The following is a 21,071-nucleotide window of genomic DNA, read 5'->3' on the forward strand; positions in this document are numbered from 1 at the left end:
TAAATTCCCTATATCAGCCCAAATTATGAGAACCCACACACAAACTGTGGCCAACAGCCCAAGATCCCATTTTCAACATCTCCTTGCACATCCTCAGAGATCCTCAAGTCATTTGTACAAAAGGTAACTGGGAAGAAATCTGCACCCAGTCTGAACAGCAGTCTCCCAGTTCTCTTGTAAGGAGATCCAAGGTGAACATGTTCCAGAGTGTGCTGTCCAGTGTGGTAGTCGCTAGCCACATGTAGCTATTTAGATGTAATTTTAAATTAACCAAGATTAAAAATTGTTTTTTAGTCACACTAGCCACATTTCAACTGCTCACTAGTTAGAAGTAGAAAATGTCCATCATCATCTCAGAAAGTTCTTTTGGATGGTTCTAGTCTAAAGGGACGTGGCTGAGAGATTTTTTTTTTTTTTAATTCCCCTTGTTATCAACTGACTAGAAGGAATGAAGGCCAGGTCAGCCTGCACATCAGGAGTCAGCTTCTCTACCAAGTCACAGGCGTCTGCTTCTGGATGAAATTTTCAAGTCCCACATTGTACCCAGGCACATCCCTTAATTAAGAAGGTAATTTGCATCACACAGGGCCTATCCATTCTTGATTTTTTAGGGAGTCGCCATGGATATGCAGAAAAATGCATGTACAGAGACATTCATTGCATGTGTTTATAGTAGCTCAATTTCCAGCTAAAGGTGTGGAGGAAGGGTGTGATCGTGATTTATAATAAGAAACACATATTTGGTCTTTGTTCCTCTTTCTGGCACACAGCTCCTAAAATGCTTGGAATTTCCTAATTTATGGGAGCATGAAAGTGTCTTGTTCAATGTGAATGAGGTGACTTTTGGAAGCACCTAAGGATGGGGGCTGATTGCCAAGAGAACCAACCCTGTGGCTGGGGTGTTGGAATGTTCAGTCCCTCCTCTCTGACCGGAGGGGGAATTAGTCACCAATAACCAATGATTCAAACAATTATGCGGGTCGGCCCAGTGGCGCAGCAGTGAAGTGCGGACGTTCCGCTTCAGTGGCCTGGGGTTCGTTGGTTTGGGTGTGGACATGGCACTGAGGGGCAAGCCATGCTGTGGTAGGCGTCCCACATATAAAGTAGAGGAAGATGGGCACGAATGTTAGCTCAGGGCCAGTCTTCCTCAGGAAAAAGAGGATTGGCAGATGTTAGCTCAGGGCTAATCTTCCTCAGAAAAAACAAGAACAAAAAAAAAACAATTATGCTTATGTAACAGCCACTAAAAACCCAAAAGGTCAGGGTTCGGAGATCTTCTGGGTTGGTGAACACGTGGAGGTGCTGGGAGAGCAGCACCTGTAGAGGGCACGGAAGCTCCGAGCTCCTTCGCCCATGCCCCACCCTATGTGTCTCTTCCATCTGGCTGTTCCTGAGTTATATCCTTTCACAATAAACCAATAGTCTGAGAAGCAAAGAGGTTTCCTGGGGTCTGTGAGCCGCAATAGCAAATTAATTGAACCTGAAGAGAGGGTTGCAGGAACCTCTATTTGTAGCCAGTCCATCAGAAATATAGGTAACAACCTGGACTTAGCGACTGGTGTGTTGGCAACTGATGTGGAGTGCACTCATGCAGGACTGAGCCCTTAACCTGTGGGACCTGATACTATCTCCGGGTAGACAGTGTCATAGAATTGCTTGTTGGTTTGGAGGAAACCACTCCCCCTTGCCCAACTTTGGAATTGAGGCCAGAACCCAAAAGAGAGGGTAAATAAATTATGGTAAATTCATACGGTGGAAAACTGTGTTGCCATTTAATAAAAAATAGTTTTCAAAAAATATTTAACGAAGTGGAGAAATGTTCAGAGTCAGTGGAAAAAACAGGAGTATGTAAAATCTGATTATGATTGTTTTATATATAAGGGAACAATCAGATAAATCTAAATTGGAGGATAGTTTGGAAAACTGGCTTGGATACATGAAAAATGTCAGGATTATTAAAAAAAAAAAAAGGTCAGGGTCTCTTCTAGATTGAAGCCACCTCAAGACAGGACAGCAGAGTACAATGCATGTTTTTTTATTTGGGCTTTGTCAACACAAATAATCCATAACCAATCTATAAATCAAAATTGGGGTGAATTTATTACGAGCCAGATCTGAGGGCCAAATAGCCCAGGAGAGTCCTTTCACAAAGGAATGGAGTGCTCCAAAGAAGTGGGGGTTGACGGAGTAGTTATAGACCGTCAAAGAGCATGTAGCACAGATAATTGGAATGTCCCTTTTACAGTAGTCACAAGACTGCTTTGCTGGCACTGCGATTCACACAGCAATTGATGAACACAGCAGGTAGCAGGTCTGTGGTCTCCAGCTGGGTGGTCACAGGGTGAGAGCAGCAGGCCAGAATCAATCCTTAGTTTAGGGAGAGGGGCTTATTCTTAAGGAAATGCCAATGTGTGGGAAGTTACATCCTTATCTTTAAGGGCATTGTTCTTGTTTTGGGGACACAGTAAATACTTAAAGCAGGTATACAATGCATGCTCTATGGCCAGAGTCAGGCCCTTTTGAAAAAAGATGTTCAGTTTTACACCAAATGGCTTCGCCGTATACTCCAATATATCCTATTTGTCATTTATTTATCAGCTTGAATAAAATGAAAACAAAAAGGCAGGTAGGACGTTATTGGGAGAAATTAGCTTACAGGACTGTGGCTTAAATAACTGTGGTTCCAAGGTCGTTTCCTGCGTGGGTGGAAGAATGTACCTGTTCTTAAGGGACTTCTGCTGAAGGATTTACACGATATACAGGATTGGGGGAAATTTTCCCAAAGTATACACTTATATATGCATGTGTGTATCTGTGCGAACGGGAAAAAGTACACAAGCCGTATACTTAAACGAACAGACATAAAACTACGCTGGTCAGTACACGACGGTCCCTGTGTGTCCCCTGGGGCAGAGCGACCGACAAGTTCCCACGCTCCCCTGGGGCGCCATCGCACTACGGACTCCATTTCCCAGGACGCCATTCACCCAGTGCCCGGCCGGCTCCAGTCCCGCGGCGCGCAGAGCCCTCTGGGAGGTGAAGTTCCGGGCAGACCGCGGGCCAGTTGGCGGAAGCGCGGGCCGAAGTGCCTTTGGCTGCTGTGCATAGGCGGCGGGCGCGCCAGTGGCGGCGCCCTCTGGCTGTGTGAGCAGACGGCGGCGAAGGTGAGTGTGCTGCGGTTGAGGCTGCCCGGGTAAGCGTGAGGGACGGGGAGGCCCGGGCGGGGAGAGCGACCCAGGACGGCCAGGCCGTGGGATCGGGGCTGGGGGTGGGGCGGTGGGGAGGGAGCGACCTGTGCGTGCAGGTGCGACCTCAGGTGTGTGTGTGGGCCCAGCGTGTCACTGCCTGTGTGTGCAGGTGCGACCTCGGATGTGGGCATGTGCCTGAGTGTGTCACAGGGGAAGGGTGTGTTGCGTAACACTACCTGTGTGTACAGATGAGATCTCAGGTGTGTGGGGGGCGCCCGGTGTGTCACCGTACGTGTCAGAGGGGAGGGGAGTCCTGAATGTGTGACACCACCTGCGTGTGCACCTGAGGCCCCAGTTGTGTACATGTGGCCGAGCATGTCACTGTGCACGCATATCTGCATGGAGGGAGTGTTGAGTGTATGACAGCCCCTGTGTGTGCAGGTGTGACCTCACATGTGTGCCTGTGCCGCATACCCCCTAACCATCACTGCTCATTCCCTTTCTTCCCCAGCCCCTGGCAACCATTAATCAACCCTCTGTCTCTGTTCTGGACATTTCATGTAAATGGGATCATACAATAGGTGAGTTTTTTGTGTCTGGCTTTTTTCACTGAGCATAATGTTTTCACTAAGTGTGCTGTGCTATGTATGTATCAGTACTTCATTCGTTTTTACAGCTGCATTACATTCCCTTGTATGGATGTACCACAGTTTGTCCAAATAATGCTGCTGTGAACATTCACGTACAGGTTTTTGTGTGAATGTGTTTTCAGTCTGGGGGAGTGAGGCAGTTGGTCTGTCCATTCTGTCTCTCAGCCACATATCCAGGAAAGGGACAGAGCAGGGCCCGGCAATGAAGACACCTGGGAGGAGGTCTTAGCAGGCGAATGAGTGAATGGTGGTGCTGGGCAGCGTCTAGATAGGAGGTGGGGGCTTTGGGTGTTAAGAGTGGTAAGTAGCTACTCTGAAATCAGTGCTGCCTCCTGACAGGCCCCTTCTCCATGGGGTCCCTAAGGACACAGCCACACACGGGCAGAGGAGCTGTTACCAGAGCCTGAGGGTGCCACTGTGGGGGCAGTAAAGGCCATGTTGGGGACACATGTTGTGGCTGGCACCACATGCCATCCTAGCCTCCAAGCTTCCCCTGCCCAGCCCTGAAGGGGAGGGAGACCACACAGGTGTGACAAGTGGCTTTGTGGGGGGCTGGCAAGGGCCATCCAACTGTCCCTCTAGGGGCTGCAGAGCTGAACACTTTGGGAAGTGCTGAGGAATCACTGTGTCTTCATCTGCTCAGCCACTACAACAAAATCCCACAGCCTGAGTGGCTTAACCAACAGCATCATTTCTCACACTTCTGGAGGCGGAAAGTTCAAGATCGGGGTGCCAGCAGGGCTCAGTTCTGGGGAGAGCTCTCTTCCAGGCTTTCGGGTGGCTGCCTTCTCACTGTCCTCACGTGGCGGAGAGAGAAAGAAAGAGCTTTGGTCTCTACCTTTTCTGATAAGGGCACTAATCCCATCATGGGACTCCACCCTCAAGACCTCATCTCCCCAAAGGTCCCACACCTCCAAACACCTTCACTTTGGGGGTTAGGGCATTAACATAGGGATTTGGGGGAGATACAGATATTTAGGTGAGACTACAGTATCCAGTATCAAGGCGATAATACTGCCAACTCTTGGCTTAGGCCACTCAGCATGAGCCCCCGACAACAGAGCGTTTCCCAGAACATTCACATCTGCTGTTCCCCATGGGGCTAGCCCTGGTCAGACATGGCCCATGGCTGAGCCAGTGCATGTGGCATGTTTCACAAGCCAGTGACATTTAAGGACTTGGTTGTGGACTTCACGTGGGAGGAGTGGGGGCTGCTGGGCCCAACACAGAGGATCCTGTTCCACGACGTGATGCTAAGGAACTACAGCAACGTGGTGTCCCTGGCTGAGGCCTCCCTGTCACCTCTTCATCCATGTCATTTGTGTGTGTTTCCCCTGCCTCGTCCTCGATCATTCACACCCAGGTGTGTCCTTGCTCTGACTCATGTCCCCCAGCCAAGTCCCCCCAGTGCAAAGACCGGGTGCCCCAACCTATGTCACCAGGTAGAGACCTTTCCTGTGCCTTGGGACACATACAATGCCCTATTTGGCCCTGGCTGACTTGTAGCAACAGCATCAATGTTTTCCTCCTCCCTTCTCACCATGGGCAGGACTTCCTGATTCCAAACCAGACGCGATCTCCAAGCTGGAGCAGTGGGAAGACCCCTGGACTGTGGAGAGAGATGCCCCGAGAGGTCCAGGTGAGTGAAGGAAGGGTCTCCCTATCAGATCAGTTTATTATTTTTTTAATTTAATTTTCCCCAGCTTTGTTGAGGTATAATTAACAAATAAAAATTCTATATATTTAAGATGGTATTTTGATAGATGTATATGCTATGAAATGATTACCACTATCAAGCTGATTAATATATCCATCACCACATATAGTTATGAGTTTTTTCCCCCTGTGGTGAGAACACTTAAGATTCACTCTCAGGAAAGTTGAGACGTACAATGCAGTGTTTTAACTGTAACTGTTGTTAACTGTTCTTTCTCCTCCTAGGGCAAGAAGGTGCAGTGTACAACCAACAGGAAAGAGTGGGTAGGTGCAGGAGCCTGGAAACAAACCCAGACTCATTAAGCAGTCACTCTCCCAGCCCTGACAACAACTAGTCTACTTTCTGTCTCCACAGATTTGCCTGTTCTGAATCTTTCATATAAATGGAATTTATATAAATGTATTCATATATTTTCATATAGATACATATAAGACGAAATGTGGTCTTTTGTGTCTGGCCTTTTAGCATAGTGTTTTCATAGTTTATCCACATTGTAGCACAGATCAGTCCTTCATTCTTTTTTGTGGCTGAATAATATTCCACTGAGTGGATAGACCATGTTTTGTTTATACATTCTTTGCTGGTGGAGAGTTGGGCTGTTTTCACATTTCGGCGATTGGGAACAGTGCCACCATGAACAGTCACATGCAGGTTTTTGTTCGAGCACTTGTTTTGCACTCTCTGGGCCAGGCCCGGCTCCAGTGAGGGCATGGTTGTGAAACAGCCCCACCAGCAGCTGACAGTTGGGGTGGCTCCTGAGGCTTTGGCCGGTGTCTTTCTGTGTTCCTCTACCCGTTTCCTTCCCACCTGTGCAGCAAAGGGTTAACACAGCAGGCCTGTGGCCACCATCCCCCAAAAGGCCTGGGGCAACATTGGCCTTTGGCTGGTGTCTTGGAACTTGGATTTCAGGAGGGTCCTCACCATCCCCTAAATGATCAGAGTGGCTCGTTGTGCCTAAACCGTTTTGGTTTATACTGAACACGTGCTTTCCTTCTTGGGTTCAGGAATTTTGGTACATGCTGTGCAGTGGGTGCCTCAGTCCTTGTCCCCTTCCTCAACTGCGGGAGCCCCTTCTAAAAGCCGCAGATTCGGGGCCAGCTCCGTGGCTGAGTGGTTAAGTTTGCACGCTCTGCTGCGGCGGCCCAGGGTTTCGCTGGTTCAAATCCTGGGCACAGACATGGCACTGCTCATTAGGCCAAGCTGAGGTGGCATCCCATATGCCACAGCTAGAAGGACCCACAACTAAGAATATACAACTGTACCAGGGGGCTTTGGGGAGAAAAAGGAAAAAAAAAATCTTAAAAGCCACAGACTCGTACCACCCTGGCCTGCAGCTCGTTCTGGCAGCCTAGCCTGACTGCTGAGGTTCTGGATTGGCGGTACACAGTCAGGGTGGGGCTTGAGCATGTTTCTCTGCTTATTTTTCAGACTCAGAGCCTGGGTCCCGAGCCATATGGCTGCTTCCAGACCAAGGTGCTCTTCCTCAGGGGCAGATGACAATGGGACTCTTGGGGCAGGATTTCCGGCACATAATCCTAAGAGAAGTCACGGAGCATGGCAGCCAGGTGGCAGAAAGACATTGCCAAGCAGTGACACCTAGCTAGAGGGAGAGGAGCCTTGGAGGAAGGTTCCTCTGGTGCCGTTTCCTCACTGAGCATCAAAATCGTCCCCCAGGGGTGCAGGCTCCCACAAACTGTGTTCATAAAAAGGGTCTCACATGTGTTTCAGTCCTAGGTCAGGGGCGCCCCTGCCAAGGAGAAGGTGTGTGTACAGAAGCCTGTGACTCTTTTCCAGACCTCCGTCACCCACAAGGTGTCCACACTGAAGAGGGCACACTGGCATGTGGCGGATGGGAGGATGCCTTTGGCAAGAACACAAGCTTCCTGAGCTCTCAGCGGATTCCTGACAGGTGGAAGCTCTATGTGTGTGAAGAGTGCGGGAAGGCCTTTGGGTAGAGCTCAAATTTCATTCAGCACCAGAGAACCCACACCGGCGAGAATGTGCCAGGAGTGCAGACGCGTCTTCAGCAAGAACTCATCCCTGGTTAAGCACCAGCACATCCACACAGGCGAGAATCCCTACATGTGTGGCCACTGCAACAAGCGCTTCCGGGAGAACTCGTCCCTGGCCAAGCATCAGTGGGTGCACACAGGTGAGAAGCCATACGCTTGTGGTGACTGCGGGCGCACCTTCAGCCAGAGCACCCACCTTGTGCATCACCAGCGAGTCCACAGTGGGGAGAAGCCATTCACCTGCTGTGAGTGCGGCCGAGCCTTCGCTGACTCCTCAGCCCTCCTGATCCACCACAGAACCCACACGGGGAGAAGCCCTATGAGTGCCATGTGTGCTGCAAGGCGTTCAGCCTCAGCTTGTCCCTGGCTGAGCACATGCGCTGCCACACGGGAGAGAAGCCATATGTGTGCCAAGAGTGTGGGAAGGCTTTCAGCCAGAGCTCATCCCTCATCAAGCACCTGAGGACACATACAGGCGAGAAGCCGTACATTTGCAGTGAGTGTGGGCGCGCCTTCAGCCAGAGATCCTCCCTTACCAAGCAGCAGCGGGTGCACACGGGTGAGCGGCCCTACATGTGCAGAGAATGCGGGAAGGCCTTCAGCCAGAGCTCCTACCTGACCCAGCACCTCAAGATCCACAGTGGCAAGAAGCCATTCATGTGTGGGGAGTGCAGGAAACCCTTCAGTGACTCTTTGGCCTTGGTCCACACAGGAGAGCAGCCCTATACGTGTGGGAAATGTGGGAAGGCCTTCAGCCAGAGCAAGTTCCTCACCCAGCATGAGCGGATCCACACTGAGGAGAAGCCTTTCGTGTGCGGCGACTGCGGCAGGACCTTCATGCAGAGCTCCTCCCTCGCCCTCTACCTGAGGACTCACACTGGGGAGAAGCCCTACAAGTGCAATGAGTGTGGCAAGGCTTACATCCAGATGTTACACCTCACCGAGCATTACCGAGTGCACACCAGGGAGCAGCCCTATATGTGCAATGTGTGTGGCAAAGCCTTTGGGCGGGGCACACACCTCCTGCAGCACCAGCGTGTCCACGTGGGTGCCAAGCCCTTCACATGCGGCGTGTGTCGGAAAACCTTTCCAGAGGCTGCGGCCCTCATTCTGCACCAGAGGATTCATGCTGGAGAGAAGCCCTTTGAGTGTCACAAATGCAGCAAATCCTTCAGCCAGAGCAGGTCCCTGGCCCAGCATCAGAGCATTCACTCCCAGGGGGAGATCGTGAGACCATGGCAAGTATCAGAAATCCTTCAAACACTGTTTGGTTCTCATACATCGGTGACGTGGGGATGTGCCCAGTGTGGCAGAGACTTGTCCTTGATGTGTTGTCCTCCATCCTGCGGAGGGCCAAGTGTCAGGAACCCTGGGCCAGCGCAGAGCAGACCGTGTTGCACATCTCACACTTCTATCTTCAGAGTCACCTAGTTGGATGAGAAAGCTGGTAGTGGGCCTCAGATCCATCTTCTGGACGCTTCTCCATAACCTTCAAAGGGAACAATGACCACCCCCAATTCTTCTCCACTGTACAGGTTCACCCAGATGCCCACCAGCTGGTAGGATCCACAAGTGTGAACAGTCTTCCTCTCAGCAGGCCTGGAACAGAGCTCATTTCAAAGTTTTTGCCAAAGCAAAAATGTAATTAAAAGAAAAAAAAGGGGGGCCGGCCCCATGGCTGAGTGGTTAAGTTCACGTGCTCCGCTGCGGCTGCGCAGGGTTTCGCTGGTTCGGATCCTGGGCGCGGACATGGCACTGCTCATCAGGCCACGTTGAGGCAGCGTCCCACATGCCACAACTAGAGGGACCTGCAACTAAGATATACAACTATGTACCAGGGGGGATTTGGGGAGATAAAGCAGGGAAAAAAAAAAGATTGGCCACAGTTGTTAGCTCAGGTGCCAATCTTTAAGGAAAAAGATGCTTTTCAGTCGTTGGTGCCTTGTATTAACTCAGGCCACTTGGTTTTGTTTTCCCCCCTCAAAAAGTAAGCTCTCTATTCAAAAATGTGGTGGTGTGTCACCAAATCCAGCTCTTTAGAAAGAAAACTCTATGTCATTCCTCCACTTCAGCATGAGGACTTCATTAAAGCCAGAGAGTGATCTTAGCATAAAATTGCACACCTTCTGAGCACTTACACACACTGTCCCATTTTGTCCTCTCAGCAGCCCTGGAACACAGGTGTTTTTATCCCCACTTCAAAGATGAAGTTGCTGAGACTTTGAGAGGTTAAACCACATGCTCAAGGCCCCCCACTAGAAGCCACTCACTTTTCAGGATGAAGACACTAGACTTGGCAGGTAAGGACAGAGTGGCAAAAGGGCCTCCTTCCCTTTCAGCAGACTCCCAGAGGTCTGTGAGAAGGCAGTTCTAGAATATTAAGTTCCCTTGAGAATGAGAGACAGTGGGATGATCGGGTCCCACCTGAAGAAGCAAGTGAGGCCATTTGGCTGACTTGAGGCAAAGGCAAAGTAGGAGCTGGGCAGCCATTGCTCAGGCCAGATGTTGGTTAAATTCCTGCTAGGAGACACACATTTGTTCCTGTGATGGGTGAGCCTTTCACTGTTCCCTGCAACTTCACTCAGGGGTTCTCTGTCGCCTCATCCACCATAGCCCGCCTTTCCAGGCTCATTCCCCATGTCCCATGGGCAGCCTGTGTTGACCAAACCTACCTTTTCCCTTTTCCTCGGACAAGCCAGCTTGTTCTGGTTTCATGTCCTCAGCATCAGCTCCAGGGTGACTCCTCCCTGGCTGAATCAGAAGCCTGTCCTCTCTTCCCGTCCCCACAGCAGCGCATACATTGCGTTGCCATTGTCCCTGTCCTTGTCCAGAGCCGCCTTGGACCAGGAGCCCCTTTAGCACACACTCATGTCTCAGGTGCCTCTGTATCCCGATTACCTGGCACATATAGGGCCAAAGTAGACAGGAAATGAGTGAGTGAACCAGTGAGACACTGAATACAAAACGACAACTGAGGGGTCCCTAAGACCACCTTCAGATTTGAGGACTCACTAGAAGGACTCACAGAACTCAGAATAAGTGATGGACTCTTAATGGCTTATTGCAGTGACAGGATACAGGTTATAATCACAAAGGTAAATGGTGCACAGGCTGGAATCTAGGAGACCAGGTGCAAGCTTCCAGTTGTCCTCTCCCAGTGGAATTGTACAGACAGCTTAATTCTCGCAGTAGCAACTGACAGTACACGTGGAGTATTGCCAACCAGGGAACTCACCCAGGCCTGGTGATTTTATGGGGGTTGGTCACATAGATGTGGACTGCTTGCATGACTGACTTTACTCAGCCTCCAGCTCTCTCAGAGGTCAACCTGATGCAGTGTGACCCAAGGTCCCCATCATAAATCACACTGTTGGCACAGACTATCTGGTATGGCCCAAGGCCCCCAGTAAACAAAGACACTCTTATCAGGCAGGATATTCCAAGGGTGGGAGGGTCTCAGGAGCTGATCAGGGGCCAATCCATTCTTTGCAATGTGCAGAGTTTGGGCACCCTAATTCTGCTGAGTTAACCCTTTACTGCACAATGAGCCAGCACACTGCAGCCCGGGAATGCCCCCTTACCCGGCTGAGGGCCACAGCTACTGTAACACAAGAGGGAGAAGTGTCAGTCGACAGAAGTGGTGTTGGTCGGGATGCTCAGGAGTTTCTCAGCAGAAGAGGCAACTCAGTTTTGCAGGGGCAAGACCATCAGGGGTGCGGGGGGAGTGGACATTTGGGAGAGCACCCCATGAGAGCCCCAGAAACCAGGCCGAGAGGCAGGAAGAACCAGGCAGCTGTTGGGCCTCTGAGGCACCACATGGCATGGATGGGGCAGGGTGTGCTGGCTATACCACACACCCCTGTAGCTTGTCATGGGCCACAAACTCAGCCTTTGTAAAAATGTCCTGGCAGCAAGGTTGAGATGAGGAGAGATGTGACACTGCCAGCCCTCAGCTTCCTTCCTGAGGGGTGGTCAGGCATAAGAAACAGCTGCCTCCAGCTCCATGAATTTGAAGCCCAGCACTGCCCAGCTGAGCTCTGGGTCTTCTCTGTGCCTCACCTTCCTAGTCTGTAAAATGGGAGTGGTGATGAGGGTCTCTGCCTGCAAGGATTTAACATACTAACTTGTAGAGGAAACGTGTACCAGGGCCCCCGTCCAGTGTGTTATTCTGCCAGGAAGCAGCCTCTGCCCGAGGGAGGTGGGTGTGGTCACAGGTTGGCTGTGGTTGAGTGACTGAGTGCAGCTGACGACAAGTGCCGGTGACCCTGCAGGAGCGTGGCAGAAGGCCGCAGTTGTAGGGGCAGGAGCTTTCAGATGGGGAGGACCTGAGGTTTTCTGACCTGAGGGTCAGGACAGAGGCTGACATAGTGCTACATGGAGCAGGGGCCTAGCCAGAGGATGTTTCTGGGGTGGTTCATTCCTCCCATAAGGCCAGAGGGCCTTCAAGTTCTTTAGCTCTTACTGTCGTTCTTCCATGTGTCTCATACCAAATGCCAGTGTGCGGAGCGCTGCCCAGACCCTGCGTGGGGGGCAGGGCAGCTGTGGGCACTGGCGGCAGGAAGCAGAGGCTGGACCTCAGGCTGTGGGTCCTGCAGGCGTCCGGGCTCAGGCAGACAGTCCTGGGGCAGGAGGCGAGAGGAGTCCACAGGGCCTCAGGGCTCTCACTTCACCCCTTGGGGTGGTTCCCTGGCAGGCTGCAGCCTGTGACCTGGGGTGTGCGTCTGCACTCATACGCCATCATACACACACAGGTGCACACACACACACCATCACACACTCGCACCCTGACAAAGATTCTCTCCATGACCAAACTAGTCAGGCTCTTCTGAGCTCTTTTTGACTAGGCCTCAAACCCTGGGCTTCTGGGGCCTTCCTTAGAGTCCAGTTTTAGCAGAAATCTTAAATCAGTTTAGCAAGACTCTCCCATCCTCCACATCTGATCACCCTCGTTATCTACTCCAGTTCCTCATCCCCACCCCCCCAGGTGATATCTGATCACTCTGGCCTGCCTTCAGCAAGAATCCTGTCAGAATCCCCTCACCCCTGAGGCTTCCTCTTAGTAATCTTCTACCCATTGACCCCCACCCTGCTTCTTGGCTATAAATTCCCACTTGTCCATGCTGTATTCAGAGGTAAGCCCAGTTCTACACTGAGGTCTCTTTTTCCCCGATTGCAATAGTTTTTCTTAATAAAATGTTTTTACTGCTTTAACTCCTGTCTAACTCTGGGTAATTTTTTCTTTAACAACACACACACATACTCATTCCCACACTTACACATTTCCCAGGGCAGCTTACCAAGGATGCCACGGCAGTTACCTGGCAGTGGGAGCATCTGGGCCTCTCACTAAGGAGCCCCAAGAGTGTGGGGTTCTGCTGACTTGCACAGTGGTGGGGTGCTAAGGTCTCTGGGATGGAATCCAGGGCTGAGAGGCAGCTGCTGGGTCCTCCATGCAGAGGCTGGGCGGTGGGGGAGCCTACCTCTGGGTGGGAGTGTATGTGTGTCTCTGTATCTGTCTCTGTGTGTCCGTAGGTGTGTGTCTATGTCTGCTTCTTTATAAGAGCTTTATTTAAAATTCACATACCATAAGTTCACCCTTCTAAAGTGTACAATTCAGTGGTTTTCAGTATATTCACTAAGATGAACAACCATTATCACTAATTTCAGAACATCTTCATCACCCCCAAAAGAAACCCCATACCCATTAGCAGTCAGTCCCTATTCACCTCCTCTAAGCCTCTGGCAACCACTAATCTACTTTGTCTCTATGGATTTGCCTTTCCTGGATATTTCATATAAATGGAATCTTAGAATATGTGACCTTTTGCGTCTGGCTGCTTTGAACATAATGTTTTCAAGTTCATCCATGTATCAGCACTGAGTTCCTTTCTGTGACCAAGTAATATTCCATTGTATGGCTAGACCACATTTTGTTTATCCATTCATCAGTTGATGGACATTTGCGTTGTTTCCAGTTTGGGGCTGTTATGAAAAATGCTGCTATGAACATTTCTGTACAAGATTTTGTGTGGATATATTTTTTCATTTCCTTGCAATTGCTGGGTCATAAGGTAACTCTTATGTTTAACAAAAAGTTAAACCACAGTGGCTGCATCATTTTCCATTCCCACCAGCAATGCATGAGGGTTCAATTTTCCCACATCCCTGCCAACACGTGCTGTTACCTGTCTTTCTGATCACTGCCATCCTACTGGGTGGGAAGTGGCATCACAGCATGGTTTTGATTTCCATTTCCCTGATGACAAAGGATGTTGAGCATCCACTCATATGCTTAGTGGCCATTTGTATATTTTCTTTGGAGAAATGTCTACTAAATCTTTGCTCATTTTTAAATTGGGTTTTGTTTTTTTGTTATTGTTGAGTTGTAAGAATTCTTTATATATCCTGGATACCAATTTATTTATTTATTTATTTTTTAGGAAGATCAGCCCTGAGCTAACTACTGCCAGTCCTCCTCTTTTTGCTGAGGAAGCCTGGCCCTGAGCTAACATCCATGCCCATCTTCCTCTACTTTATATGTGGGACACCTACCACAACATGGCATGCCAAGCAGTGCCATGTCCACACCCAGGATCCGAACTGGTGAACCCCGGGCCACTGAGAAGCAGAGCTTGTGAACTTAACCACTGCACCACCAGGCCGGCCCCCTGGATACCACTTTAGTATTTGTGTGTCTGTGTGTCTTTATGTGGGTCTGTATGTCTGTGCATCTGTGTGCCCGTGTGGCTGTGTCTGAGCAGGCACAATTTTGCCTCCCACCATGGACATGGGGAAGCAGAGGGTATCATGATCAGCTGTGAAGAGGGGAGGGTTTATTATCTCCATGATACAGAGAAGGAAGTAGAGGGCCAGAGAAGTGAAGTCATTTGCTCAAGTAAGAGAGTGAGAGGTGGGACTAGGAACTGAGATGGGCCGGAACCCTCTCCATAGACTGTGCTTCCTGTTGCATCGTGCTGTTTCTTAGCCAGTGGTCCTCAGCCTTGTCTGCACATTAGAATTGCCTTCAGGGGCCGGCCCTGTGGCCAAGTAGTTAAGTTCGCGTGCTCCACTGCAGGCGGCCCAGTGTTTCGTCAGTTCGAATCCCGGGCACGGACATGGCACTGCTCATCAAGCCACGCTGAGGCGGCGTCCCACATGCCACAACTAGAAGGACCCACAACTAAGAATATACAACTATGTACCGGGGGGCTTTGGGGAGAAAAAGGAAAAAAATAAAATAAATAAAATCTTTAGAATTGCCTTGATACTTTTATAAATCTGGATGCCCAGGCCAAATCCTAGACCAATGAAATTAGGATCTGTGATAGGCAGAATAATGCCTCCCCTCTCCACACTCAAAGATGTCCACATCTTAATCCTCAGAACTTGCAAATATGTGACTTTACATGCAAAAGGGAATTTGCAGATGGGGAGAGTATCCTGGATTACCAGGTGGGTCCAGTGTAATCATAAGGGTCTTTAAGTGAAAGAAAGAGGCAGCAAGGCCAGAGTCAGAGAAGATGTGATGACAGTGAGGCAGGGAACAGAAAAAGGAATGTGGAGACAGCCTCTAGAAGGTGGAAGAGGCAAGAAAATGGATTCTCCCTTACAAGTAACCCTGGAAGGAACCAGCCCTGTCAACGTGGTCACGTTAGCCCAGTGAGACCCATTTTGGACTTCTGACCTCAGGAAATGTAACATTTTTGTTGTTATAAATCACGACATTTGTGGTAATTCGTTACAGCAGCCATAGGAAACTAATACAGCCTTTCTAGATACAAACCAGACCAGTTGTGTAGCGCCAACTGCACCAGCTGGAAAACAGGAAGAATGATGGTTTGGAAAGTGATAAAACAGAAACCAGGAAAATCTGGGGCTCCCTTCACTGGTGGGTGGATGGGGAGGCAAGTTCTACTTGGAGGCAGAGAGGTGTCAAGGCAAATATGCAGGGAGACATTGGTGATGTGAAGCTGGGCTTGGCAGAGGGGGCAGAGCTGGGGGCTAGGAAGTAGGAGCTGCCAGAGATAAAGGCTTTGGTGGTGCAGAAAGGGAGAAGGTCACAGGCAGAGTTGGCAATCAGGATTAACAGACACTGCCCAGCGAGTGCCTGGTGCACAATAGGGGCTCGATGAAGATCTGGTTTATTGTTGCGATTATTGGGGGTGGGCATCTTGGGGCTCTGCCTTCCACAACAGAAGTGTGACAGCAGGGGGCTGGCCCTGTGGCCGAGTGGTTAAATTCTCACGCTCCGCTTCAGCAGCCCAGGGTTTGGATCCTGGGCGCAGACATGGCACCGCTCATTAGGCCATGTTGAGGCAGTGTCCCACATGCCACAACTAGAAGGACACACAACTAAAAATATACAACTATGTACTGGGGAGATTTGGGGAGAAAAAAAAAGGAGATTGGCAACAGTTGTTAGCTCAGGTGCCAATCTTTAAAAAAAAAAGAAGTATGACAGCAGAAGGCAGAAACCCACAAGGAAGCCCAAGACCCAAGGAAATGAAGGCAACCAGTGCCACCCACAGGCCAAAGCCCAGCCCAGTGTTTGATGGATGAGATGAGGTTGGTTGGGGAAAGCAAAGGATTCCTTGGATTAGGACACCTGGGGTGTATCTACTGATGGACAGAAAATGCAAAGGGATCATTTACACAAAATATCTAGAACAGGCAAATCCACAGAGGCAGAAAGCAGATGACTGGGTGCCAGGGGCTGGGGGGACAGGGAGAATAGAGAGTGCTAAAGGGTATGGAGTTTCTTTTTGGGGTGATAAAAGTGTTCTGGAATTAGACAGTGCTGATGGTTGCATAACCTTGTGACTATACTAAAAACCACTGAATTGTACACTTTAGAAGGATGAACTTAAGGTATGTGAATTACAGCTAAAAAAAATGTTAAAAACTTTTAAAGGGAAAGAAAATGGAAAAAGGAGCAGGTGAGGGGGGAAAGCCCAGCATAGGGGAGAGAAGCAATGAGAGCCTGTGAGGTACAGGACGAGGGTGATGTGCTGCCTCAGGCCTTCAGGATGGTGAGAGGTGACATAGGACATGGTGAGAGCACAGCCACCAGGGCTATTCCCTGGGGTGGAGCTTCTGGTGCTGGAGGAGAAATGAACTGTAGTGGAAGGCCTTGCCACTCAACACACATGTATGGCTTCTCACCCGTGTGGGTGCGCTGGTGCTGGCTGAGGTGTTAGCACTGGATGAAGGCCTTGCCGCACTCCAGGGAGGCACAGGGCTTCTCGCCCATGTGGATCCACTAGTGCTCAGCAAGGTAGGTGCTCAGGCTGAAGGCCTTGCTGCACTCTGGGCACTCATAGGCTTCTTACCCATGTGACTCTGCTGGTGCTGGCTAAGCTGTGAGCTCTGGATGAAGGCCTTGCTGCGCCAGCCACACGCATATGGCCTTTCACCACTGTGCATCCTCTGATGGCAGATGTGGGGCGAGCTCCACCTGAAGGCCTTCCCACACTCCTGATACTCATAGTGCTTCTCCCCTGTGTGAATCTGCTGGTGTTTCCACAGGTCTGAACTTCCCTGGAAGGCCTTGCTCCACTCCCTGCATTTGTATGGCTTCTCTCTGGTGTAGGTCCTCTGGTGCAGTGTGAGTGTGGAGTTCTGAATGAAGACTTTCGCGCACTCCTGGCATTCGTAGGGTTTCGCTCCAGTGTGGATCCTCTGGTGCACAGTGAGGTTGGACCAGCACCAAAAGACTTTCACACAGGTGCTGCATGGATAGGGCTTTTCCCCGTGTGAGTCCTTTCGTGCACACCGAGGGCCAAGTGCTGCTTGAAACTCTTCCCACAGAAGCTGCACCTTCAGGGTATCCTGTTCACACAGGCTGCCTACAACACAGCTGGCCCTGGAACTTGCTCAAAGCTCCCTCCATGTGCAACTAACATGTGCGGTTTCTTCTCCACAGCAACACTCTCTTGTTTGATAGGGCTGGAAGGTATCCTGACACTTCTCACAACTTCACTGCCTCCACAGCCTCTCCCCTCACTAGGAGTTTCCATGTCAGGAACTGACTGTTGCTTTAAATCTTCTTCCCAGAAAAGCAAATGTTCCTCCACATCTCCAGCAGAACTTCTGTTCTGGTTCCTTGAGCAGGCCTCAGGAGCACCAGTCTGGGAAGGCAGAGCCCCATGAAATGTCTTCTCTGATGACTTCCATTACCATCCCCGTGAGGGGTTGTGGCAAGTCTTTGGATATGCCCTGTGCTCACTTTCCCTGATCTGAAAAAAACCAAGATGACAAATGTTGATTTGTCGACTTCACCCTGGAAGAAAAGAAATCAAAAGGATTAATGAAGCAGATGGAATTACTGGCTTGATTCTTCACCCCTCTTTGTGTAGATACCCTTGGCCATATTTGTGGTTTTTCCCACTAAAGGCAGCAAAGATGTCCCTTCCTTGACTTTGGGTGTGGCCCTGTGACTTACTTTGGCCAATAGAATCTGAGTGGAACTGCAAATACGTCAGTCCTGAGCCTAGGCCTCAATCCCATTGGCATCTCTGCCACCAGTATGAGATGAATTTGCCCTGTGAGCCCTGCAACACAAGTGCAGCACAGGTGGACCCAACTTGGAGCCTGGAGCTGAGCTCATCCCAGATCGGCCAACCCTCAGAATCATGAGAGAAATAAGCACTTATAGCTCTGAGCCACTGAACTGTTGTAACTATTTGTTATAGAGCAATAGCTGACTAATACAACTGCCAAATTAAAATGAAGACTCCCTGAAAAAGATGAGGTTTGAAACCTGGGGAGAGGATGAGAAAGACACACGAGGCAGAGAAGCGGGGCGGGGAGTCTACTCAGGAGAGCCCAGCAGCCTAGAGCACTGGTTGAAGAGTCAGAGAATAAGCACAAAAAGGGCCTTCTGAGGGCTGGGGTAGGGAGTGGAAGGGCTACAGTGGGTGTGGGAGGTAAGTGAGAATCCAGCAGAGCAGCTCCAGCTCGAGCAAGCATAGTCTGTTGGTCTGCCATTTGTTCATTCATTCATTTTTCAGCAAACTTTTCTTGGTGCCTGGCCCTGTGCTAAGCACCATGGATGCCCCAGCCTCAGGCTATGGAGAGGCCAGGACTCCTCCCAGTGCTAAGAGCACAGACTCACAATCTGGGCAGAGAAGAAGGCACTAACAAAAGCCTCCACCGACTTTCCAAGTCATCCCATACCTGTTAACTGTCAATCCAGCTCTTCCTTCTTGCTCTCCCTGGCACCTGAGTCTCCTCCAGCTGCTGCCCTCTCTCTCCCCTCTCCTCCTCTAGAGACTTCCAGACAATATCCCCACACTCACACTAATGCCCTTTCACCCCATTATGGACTGAATTGTGTGCCCTCAAATTCATATGTTAACATCCTAACCCCCAGTACCTCTCAGAATATGACTGTATTTGTAGATATGGCCTTTAAAGAGGTATTTAGGATTAAATGAGGTCACATAGATGGGCCCTAACCCAACGGGACTGGTGTCCTCATAAGAAGAGGGAGCGACACCAGGGGCATGCTCACAACGAGGAAAGGCTATGTGAGGACACAACAAGAAGGCAGCTATCCTACAAACCAAGGAGAGAGACCTCAGGAGAAACCAAAACTGCCGACACCTTGACCTTGGACTTCCAGCCTCCAGAACTGTGAGAATAAACATCTGCTGTTTAAGCTCCAGTCTGTGGTATTTTGTTATGGCAGCCCTAGAGAACTAACATACCCGTGGTGATCGTGATCTACCTTCAGGCTCCAGGCCAGCCTTGCTCTCCCCTTGGACTGCAGCTCAACCCATCAACCCTGTCAGCTCCACCTTTAAAACAGATCCATATTTGACTACTTACCAGCACCTCTACCTCTACCTCCACCACCCAGATCTGCCCTGCTCCGCTCACCAGGACTCCAGCAGCATTCACCTCCTGGGTCTCCCTGCCTTTACCCTCATCCCAACAGTCTTCCCCTGTAACAGCTAGAGGAGTCCTATAAAGAGCTGTCCACTGCTCAAAGGCCTCCCATGGCTCCCACCTCTCTCAGGGTAGAAGTCCAAGTCCATACTTGGCCTATAAGCCCTGCAAGATCTGCCCCCACAGGCCTCCCCTTTCTGACCCTGTCCTCTCCCATCTTCTTCCCTCAATGAACTCCAGCTGGGTTTCCTTGCCTGTAGCCACCTCAGGGCCTTGGAATTTGTGCTCTGTATACCTGAAACATTCTCCCTGAGTCCTTCCCTCTGTTCAGCTAGGATGCCAGCTCCTTAGGGAACTGGCTTGTTCCTTTGATAACCATCTGCCTCCTCATACAACATTGGCTCCACGGAGGCCGGCCATGCCTGTCCTCCTCGCTGCAGAATCTGATCTGGAACAGCGCAGGCCCACACTGGGTGCTCAGTACAGATCTGTGGAAGGAAGACAAAACATACTCATTCTGGCTGCAGGAAAGTGTCTGAGGAGCTGCAGGGGACATGGTCACAGGCTGAGGCACGGGCCAGGCCCCCACGGCACCTCCTCCCTCTAGGCCACACCTGCATGCAGCCTGGGCCACCACCCTCCCTGTCCTGGACCCCCAACCAGACTCTCCTGCTTGGAGACTCTCACACACCCATATGCACACACAGAGGACATGTTCTCACAATCACACATCCTGGCATCCACTGTGTCACACGATCCCACCCATCATCACAATCACAGTCACTGTAGCAAGATACAGTATAATCACAGAGTCTGAGACCTCCATGCTGTACCAGCCGCTCCCCATCACCTCCATGTCCCTGTCTCACAGACACTCTCATACATTAGACAGCCACACACGGCTACACCATTATCATGTATGGTGACTGACACGCAGATTTCACACACACAGGTGGTCACAGACTGACACACGCAGCCCAACCTCCAGGTCACATACAGTCACACTCGATAGACATGTGGAATCACCTGTACACGGTCAGTGAGCCACACACATTACACACATAATACACACCCCTCACCCCCTCACTTGGGCACCTGCACCCCTCCCGCCCTCACATCGCCACCCGCACCCCTCACCCAGGCACCCGCACCCCTCACCCCCTCACACCGCCACCCCCACCTCTCACCCCCTCACCCAGGCACCTGCACCCCTCACCGTCACCCCAGTACGCGCACCCCTCACCTCAGCACCCGCACCTCTCACCCTCTCACTCCGGCACCTGCACCCCTCACACACCCTCCCATCCCCTCATCCCGGCATCCGCACCCCTCACCTCCTCACCCTGGCACCCACATCCCTCGCTCCCTCACGCCGGCACCCACCTTACCCCCTCACACCGGCACCCACATTCCTCACACAGCATTGACACCCCTCACACCAGCACCCTCAGGCCGCACCCCCTCACACACCCCTCACCCCCACGCATCATGCACAATTCTGCCTCCCGCCCACCCTCCGGCTGCAGCGTCCACTCACCGCCACCACTGCCCCACAAAGACCAGGCCACAGTCCCCACAGCCCGTGCGCCCGCCCGGACTACAACTCCCGGCGTAC

At 50.9% G+C, this 21,071-nt stretch overlaps 1 protein-coding gene and 1 long non-coding RNA gene across 7 annotated transcripts; one reads left to right on the plus strand and one right to left on the minus strand.

The window, feature by feature from the left end:
* Positions 1 to 2,227: 2,227 nt before the first annotated feature.
* On the plus strand, positions 2,228 to 12,778 carry LOC102148209 (zinc finger protein 135-like). Of its 6 annotated transcripts, none has more exons than XM_023651549.2 (5): positions 2,228 to 3,164; positions 3,700 to 3,769; positions 5,388 to 5,477; positions 5,780 to 5,818; positions 7,350 to 12,778. In XM_023651549.2, the coding sequence occupies exons 1-5, from the start codon at positions 2,799 to 2,801 to the stop codon at positions 7,508 to 7,510; spliced, it is 726 nt and encodes a 241-aa protein (XP_023507317.2). In that variant the 5' UTR covers positions 2,228 to 2,798; the 3' UTR covers positions 7,511 to 12,778. The 6 variants fall into 6 exon arrangements, with proteins under 6 accessions (XP_023507317.2, XP_070081202.1, XP_070081201.1 ...); XM_070225100.1 differs by having other exon boundaries at positions 2,740 to 3,164; positions 6,984 to 12,778; XM_070225099.1 differs by having other exon boundaries at positions 2,751 to 3,164; positions 7,284 to 12,778.
* LOC102148174 (uncharacterized) lies at positions 10,598 to 21,066 on the minus strand. The gene is made up of 3 exons (XR_287886.4): positions 20,994 to 21,066; positions 19,752 to 19,944; positions 10,598 to 17,846 (listed from the first exon to the last, which is right to left on the minus strand). It is a non-coding gene; the product is annotated as an uncharacterized lncRNA (long non-coding RNA).
* Between the last annotated feature and the right edge of the window lie 5 nt (positions 21,067 to 21,071).

Source organism: Equus caballus, chromosome 10 (assembly GCF_041296265.1).
Source record: "Equus caballus isolate H_3958 breed thoroughbred chromosome 10, TB-T2T, whole genome shotgun sequence".
NCBI lineage: Eukaryota > Metazoa > Chordata > Mammalia > Perissodactyla > Equidae > Equus > Equus caballus.